General features: G+C 56.2%; 3 protein-coding genes across 3 annotated transcripts in view; 2 read left to right on the forward strand and 1 right to left on the reverse strand.

Annotated features, from left to right (window-relative positions):
• Window positions 1-133, reverse strand: part of PTSG_13234 (uncharacterized protein) — a gene marked incomplete at its 5' end in the record, with an annotated part of 8,491 nt that extends 8,358 nt beyond the window's left edge. Inside the window, one exon of the mRNA XM_004998139.1 lies at window positions 86-133. Coding sequence (XP_004998196.1) covers window positions 86-133 — 48 coding nt within the window. The remainder of the gene's footprint in view (window positions 1-85) is intronic.
• A 52-nt stretch (window positions 134-185) lies between these two features.
• Window positions 186-3,609, forward strand: PTSG_11635 (uncharacterized protein; the record flags this gene model as incomplete). Its single annotated transcript, XM_004998140.1, has 10 exons — window positions 186-497; window positions 841-950; window positions 1,107-1,640; window positions 1,728-1,927; window positions 2,272-2,446; window positions 2,722-2,881; window positions 2,986-3,011; window positions 3,077-3,130; window positions 3,282-3,350; window positions 3,475-3,609. Exons 1-10 carry the CDS (start codon window positions 287-289, stop codon window positions 3,607-3,609), a joined length of 1,674 nt encoding a protein of 557 aa, XP_004998197.1. The 5' UTR covers window positions 186-286.
• Window positions 3,610-5,246: 1,637 nt separating this feature from the next.
• Window positions 5,247-6,962, forward strand: part of PTSG_00733 (uncharacterized protein) — a gene marked incomplete at both ends in the record, with an annotated part of 2,813 nt that continues 1,097 nt past the window's right edge. Inside the window, 3 exons of the mRNA XM_004998141.1 lie at window positions 5,247-5,989; window positions 6,331-6,384; window positions 6,565-6,741. Of these exons, the coding sequence (XP_004998198.1) occupies window positions 5,247-5,989; window positions 6,331-6,384; window positions 6,565-6,741 (974 nt within the window). The remainder of the gene's footprint in view (window positions 5,990-6,330; window positions 6,385-6,564; window positions 6,742-6,962) is intronic.

The raw sequence follows: 6,962 nt of genomic DNA on the forward strand, positions 1-6,962 counted from the left end.
ACCCCCACCCCACCACCACACACACACACACACACACACACACACACACACACACACACACACACACACACACACACACACATACCAGGCCGAGGTACAGTGCACGACTCATGATGCGGCGAGTGGTTTGCATCGTCGTTGTTGGATCGCAGAAAATTATATAATGTCATGCCCATTCTTCCCAACTTTGTTTGTGTTTGGCGGCAACTGCTCACTGCTGAACCGCTCATCCACTTGCTCAGCTTGCTTGCTTGCTCTTCTGAAGCTTGTGGTTGTCTCAGGCGAGATGTCTGTGGTTGCGGTGGATGTGGGTACGGGGAGCGTGCGGTGTGCGGTGGTGAGGGGGACGGATGGTTGCATCTTGGCACGCGCTGTGGAGAACACACACACGCACACATACGAGTATGCGGGAGAGAAACACTTGGTGCAGTCCACCGACAACATCTGGCACTGCATTTGTCAGGCCACCAAGCGAGCCATGCAGGCTTCGAGTAGGGGTGTGTATGTGTGTATGTGTGAATGTGTGTATGTGTGTATGTGTGTATATGTGTACGTGTGTATATGTGTATGTGTGTTTGTGTTTGTGTGTGTGTGTGTATGTGTATGTGTGTTTGTCTGTATGTGTATGTGTGTATGTGTATTTGCGCCTGATTATCGTGTTTGACTGATCTCATGAGTGCCTTCGTGTCCACACGGCTGGTTTTGGTTTCCTTGCTAATCTGTCCGCCCACTTGTTCCCTCTCACACCACCTGCCTCTTTTCTTCTCAACATCATTGCGACTCCTCCACCTCCCTTGTCACTTCCCCCGCCTCCCTTGTCGCTTATGCACACCGTGCTAGGGGTGAGGTCACAGGAGGTGGTGGGTGTTGCCTTTGACGCCACGTGCTCGCTGGCTGTCGTGGACAAGGGCGGATCTCCGGTGTCCGTTCTGCCGTCCAACCTCAGCAGCGTGCATGACCAGGAACAAGGCGGTACCGCCACAGCGGCAGCAGCAACGACAAGGGTGACAGGGCGGGCTGAAACGACAGGTGATCTCCCGCACAAACGGGAGAAACGCACGACATCGACAGATGTTGCTGTGGATGCAAGCGGGGGCAGCTTGGAGGGGTGGAACGTGGTGCTGTGGATGGACCACCGCGCGTCGGCGGAGGCAAAGGAGATCAACGAAACGCAGCACGCCGTGCTCGACTACGTTGGCGGCAGCATATCGCCTGAGATGCAGATACCAAAGATCCTGTGGCTGAAGCGGCATGCGTACGACACGTGTTACGCCAAGGCTGGCCACTTCTTTGATCTGCCAGACTATCTGACGTTTCGGGCCACGCAGTCCGCGGAGCGCAGCCTGTGCTCGCTGGTGTGCAAGTGCACGTATCTGGAAGGCGAGCCGGAGGACATCCAAGGGCGTGTGCGCGGCTGGCAGCCAGACTTTCTGCGGCTGGTTGGCCTTGGTGACTTGATTGGTGACAGCGACACCGGTACGACCGCATACGAGCGCATCGGGACGCGGGCCAACCCGCCGGGCTCGCGTGTCGGCGCCGGCCTGACAGAGGCGGCGGCACTCGAGCTGGGCCTGCTGCCCGGTACACCGGTTGCTGCAGGGAGCATCGATGCGCACGCGGGGGTGCTGGGTGTTCTTGGTGTTGGTGGTGGTGTTGCAGGTGGCGACGATGGGAGTGTGAGTGAACGCGTGGGTGGGCAGCAGCAACAGCAGCAACAGGAGGGAAAGGCGCAGCGTGGTGAGGACCTTCGGTTGGATGAGCGGTTAGCGTTGATAATGGGGACGTCGTCGTGCCACATGGCGCTGAGCCGCAAACCGCTGCACGTATCTGGGGTGTGGGGCCCGTACGGCAGCGTGGTGCTGGGTGGGTGGTGGCTGAATGAGGGCGGGCAGAGTGCGAGCGGTGCGTTGGTTGACCACGTCATCATGTCTCACGCCGCCCACGCCGAAGTGAAGCGCCGTGCTGCTGCTGGTGGTAATGGTGGCGATGGTGATGGTGGTGGCGATGGTGGTGCTGGTGATGGTGCTGGTGATGGTGCTGTGGGTTCCATCTACGCCTGGTAGTGATGGTGGTGATGGTGGTGATGGTGGTGATGGTGCTGTGGGTTCCATCTACGCCTGGCTCAACCGACGTGCACTTCAGTTGGCGCAAGGTGTGTGTGTGTGTATGTGCTCATATATGTGTGCAAATGTGTGTGTGCATGCCGTGAGCCTTCCTCTCTGTCTCTGTCTCTGTCTCTGTCTCTGTCTCTGTCTCTGATTGTGCTTTGAGTGCTCATTGTTGCTCACACGTGTTGGTTATTACTTCTTCGACGCATTTATTCCTTCTGTGTCCGTCACTTGGTGTAGACCGTGGGCTTTCGTCTGTGTGGCATCTGAGTCGTGAGCTGCACATGCTCCCGTTCTTCCACGGCAATCGCGCTCCCCTCGCAGATGCATCCCTTCGGGTTTGTGTGTGTGTGTGTGTGTGTGTGTGTGTGTGTGTGTGTGTGTGTGTGTGTGTGTGTGTGTGTGTGTGTGTGTGTGTGTGTGTGTGTGTGTGTGTGTGTGTGTGTGTGTGTGTGTGTGTGTGTGTGTGTGTGTGTTGGTTGCATGTTCCACACTGTCATTGCAGCTGGCCTTGCTCATCTCCCTTCACACTTCATGCTTCACACTTCATGCTTCACGTCCCCAACTGAACACACACACACACACCCTCCCCTCACGGCACGCCTGCGTGCAGGGTGTGGTGAGCGGGCTGCATCTTGCTAGCGCGGACCCGTGCGACGATTTGGTGGAACTGTATGTGTGCACGCTGGTAGCACTGGCATTGGAGACGCGGCACATTGCGGAGGCCATGGAGCAGGCGGGGCACCGACTCCGCTCCATCCACGCTTGCGGTGGTCTCTGCAACAACACGTAAGATCTCTTTCTCATGTGTGTGTGTGTGTGTGTGTGTGTGTGTGTGTGTGTGTGTGTGTGTGTGTGTGTGTGTGTGTGATTGTAGTGCTCTCGCGTGCTCTCGCGTTTGTTGTTTTGCTGTTCGCTCTGTTGCTGTTTCCGTGTTGCTGTGTCTCCCCTCACGTGATGAGCATGAGCAGGCGCACGCTGATGCGATGCAGCTGCCCGTCTTTCTTCCAAAGGACGACGCCGTGAGTGTCGTGACTGAATGCGTGGGTTGATGGGTGCTTATGTTTGCTCATGATGTGACAGCCGTTCTTCCTTCTTGGCTGCTTTTCCTCATTGACCATCACACCCACACTCACAAGCACTCACTCACTCATCCACCAACTCACGATCCAGGTGCTGACGGGCACTGCTGTGTTGGCCGCGACCGCGGCTGGCTGCCACGCATCTCTCCCCGCTGCCATGGTGCGCCGTGCTTCGGCTTTGTTTGTGTTTGCTGCGGCTTTCAAACTCGATGCTTCCTCTGTCTTCCTCTTTGTTGTTCTGCACCCACTTTTCTTACACACACACACACATATCACTTGTGCAGGCTGCGATGAATGCAAGCGCAGGCGTGGTGGCGCCACAAGCAAGTGTGCAGTCTTTCTTTGACCGCAAGTTTGCCGTGTACAAGCACATGTATGCCGATTTCAAGGCATACAGGGCCCTCATGCAGGCGGAGTGAACGTGAATGTGAAGCCGCAGCACTATCACATACCACATGGCACAGTAAACGAAACAAACACAGTCAAACACACAGCACTTGACACAACGCACCAGCGTTTTGCTATGTGTGTGTGTGCTACACTAAACGCAACAACAACAACAACAACAACAACAACAACTTAAACAACAACAACTTAAACAACAACAACCAACAACAACCACTCTCGGTACGTTTCTTTTTGTTTGGGTTGGGGGGGTTTGGTGTTGACAAACACCGTGGCCCTGCCAAGCTTGGCACGAGCGTGAGTCTGGCTGCCGCTTGCTCTCTCAGGAAGAAGAACAGCGTGGGTGCTTTGGGATACTGCGAGGAGCAGAAACGAGGGCAATGGAGCAACCGCGGGAAATAGGGAAATCACAAGGCTGCGAGGTGACTGTGAGCGCAAACCGACCGGGCCTTGGTTTTGTGGGCTACCACACACAGCCCACAGAAACGCAAGAAAGAAAAGGGAAAACCCGTTGATCGGTGCCGGCTGGCCCGCAATCACCTCAAAACTCCAGAGAAACACCTGCTGCGTCCCACACAGCACACCCACACGACAATCCAAACCACTACCAGCCCCCACCTGAGCCCGCGTGAGAAAAAAAGAAAAACGGGATGGCGGTGGTGACATGGGCTGGCCGCACCAAGCATAACCAAAACCATGCAAAAGCATGTGGGGCAGGGCAGCTGCCGTTTACCCACAAAGCACACCGTCCAAAAAAAAACCCCCCTCGCTTTCTCATCACAACGTGACAAGGAGGAGGAGGAGGCAGTGGAGCAGTGTGCAGGAGAAACGGGCACAAAAAGGGGGGGGGGGGAAAGATGCCAGCAAAGACAAGCCATGCCAGAGGAAACGCTGACCTGTGAGGGCGAGTCTAATGAAAGAACTCACGCGCACACAGAAACCAGACCAAGCCAGGAAAGCCAAGCCACCTTAGTGGGGCGGCGAGGCATGGCGAGGTAGGAATCAGCATCTCAACCGGGTGGCCGCTTCAGCCGGCCCTTGCGAAGAATGTCAGCGTACATCGAGGAAGTCTATGTTTCGCCAGCTCTTGACGAAGTGGACGAGGAAGTCAAACATGTCCAGCTCCCGCAAACGCGCGAGCAGAGACATGGTTTACCCACGGTGGGCAGGCCGTCAACCTGTGTGTGGCAGGGGTTTGAGAGAAAGCCTGATCGCGTGGATAATGAACGTCGTTGTCCCTGTTGTTGTTGTTGTTGTTGTTGGTTGTTTGGTGGTGAAGGGAAAAAAACACAAGGCAGAGAAACCGCTGATGTCAGCAAATAAATTGCGCATGTCAGCAATAAATTGATGCTGATGTCAGCAGTTGGGAAATACATGTTTACCCAACAACTGCCGTTGTCATTGGCAAAACTACAGCAGCAGAAGGAGAGGTAGGCAAGCACTGCACACACACACACACACACACACACACACACACACACACACACACACACACACACACACACACACACACACACACACACACACACACACACACACACACACACACATACACACACACACACACACACACACACACACACCACACACACACACACACACTGCACACACACGCTACACACACACTGCACACACACACACACACACACAGATGAGCGAGGGACAGCAAAGGGTGAGCGCGCTGCGACGACAGCGGGCGCTGCTGCAGGAGCAACTGCGCAAGGCACAGGAACAAGTGTACAGGCTATCGCAGGAAGAAGAGGAACAGCGGTCGCTCACAGACAAGATGCAGCGCGTCATGGCCATGGAGCTCAGGGATCAGGAAAAAGGAAACACACAGCGCGTGGTCAACGAGGCCTCCCGCCTCGTGCGCTTGTTCACCACGGGCTTCTCTTCAGAGACCATGGAGCCGTGCTTCATGTCCAGGGACGCCGAGCGCATCGCCAGCCAGCGCACGGCCCAGGAGAACCTGCGCTCCGCCATCGACACGTTCGTCGAGCACCAGGTCCAAGCACCGCTCTCAAAGGCGCGCCTCCTCCAACGGGCTGCCCACGGCGACCCCAGCAAACCTGCCAATGGCAAAAACAGCGCTGTCGGTGGCAGCAGCAGCAGCAGCAGTGGCATTGGCCAGCCGATCACCGACGACCCTCACACCCCTGGGCGCGAGAGCACAGCACGTGAAACCACCTCGGCCACACAGCCGTCGATTGAGGAGCAGGCGTACGAGTCGCTGCGAGCAGACCTGCGCCGCTTGCAGGCATGCGATTGGCTCTGTGCCCAGCAGCTGGTGCAGGCACGCGTCCGCGCTGCCAGGGCCAAGGCGCGCGAACAGGCCCTCGCCAGCCGTCTCCACGATCCACAGCACCGAAACCTCGACGACGTCTACCGCCTCACGTACGTGATGCAATACAAGGGAGGGGTTGGGGGGGGGGGATGGTGCGTGCCCATCAGCCGTGATTTCTGTTTTGCAGGCACAGAGGAAGGAGGGCTGAAGGCAAAGCGGAAGGGGGTTGAAGCGGGGTGAAGGCGGCGCAACCTTCTGCCAATTGTGGGCATGCACTCACAGGATGTGTGTGTGTGTGTGTGTGTGTGAATGTGAATGTGTGAATGTGAATGTGTGTGTGAATGTGTGTCTGTGTGTGCGTGTGTGTGTGAATGGGTGTGAATGTGTGTGTGTGAATGTGAATGTGAATGTGTGTGTGTGTGTGCGTGTGTGTGTGTGCGTGTCTTCGCAGTGCGGAGCGCCACGCCTTTATCGAGCAGCAAACGCGGACAAACCAGGAACTCAGGTCTGTTGAAGATACACATTCGTGTGTATGTGAGTGTATGAATGCGTTGATGGCGACAAGCGCGACATCCTCAGCACGCAAACTGCAACAGCATCAACAACAAAGCACCGCACCACCACACGTGCTGCACACAACACGCACTCATCCAACGCATGCAAACACTTTACCCCCTTGCACCAGGGAAAAGCTCCATGCGCTGCTGCGGGAGGCACAAGCGTTGCAGCCGACTGCTGTGCAGGTTGGCAGCGTGGATGCACACGTTCGCCGACAGCAATTCCTCTTGCGCAAGACACGTGTTGCCCTCAAACACCAGCGCATCGAGCGAAACATCCACGCCACCTTCCACCACATGCTCAGGTCTTGGAACACGGCTGTTGAGCTGCGTTCACATGTGTGTGAGTGTGAATGTGTGTGTGTGTGTGTATGTGTGTGTGTGTGTGTGAGTGGGAATGTGTCTGTGTGCAAGTGTGTGTGTGTCTGCTTGCGAGCCCGCGTGTTCGGTTGTGTTTCTTCTCGCGCGCCTCTACCGATGTCTTCACACACACACACACACACACACACACACACACACACACACA

This window comes from Salpingoeca rosetta, assembly GCF_000188695.1.
Source record: "Salpingoeca rosetta unplaced genomic scaffold supercont1.2, whole genome shotgun sequence".
Classification (NCBI taxonomy): domain Eukaryota; class Choanoflagellata; order Craspedida; family Salpingoecidae; genus Salpingoeca; species Salpingoeca rosetta.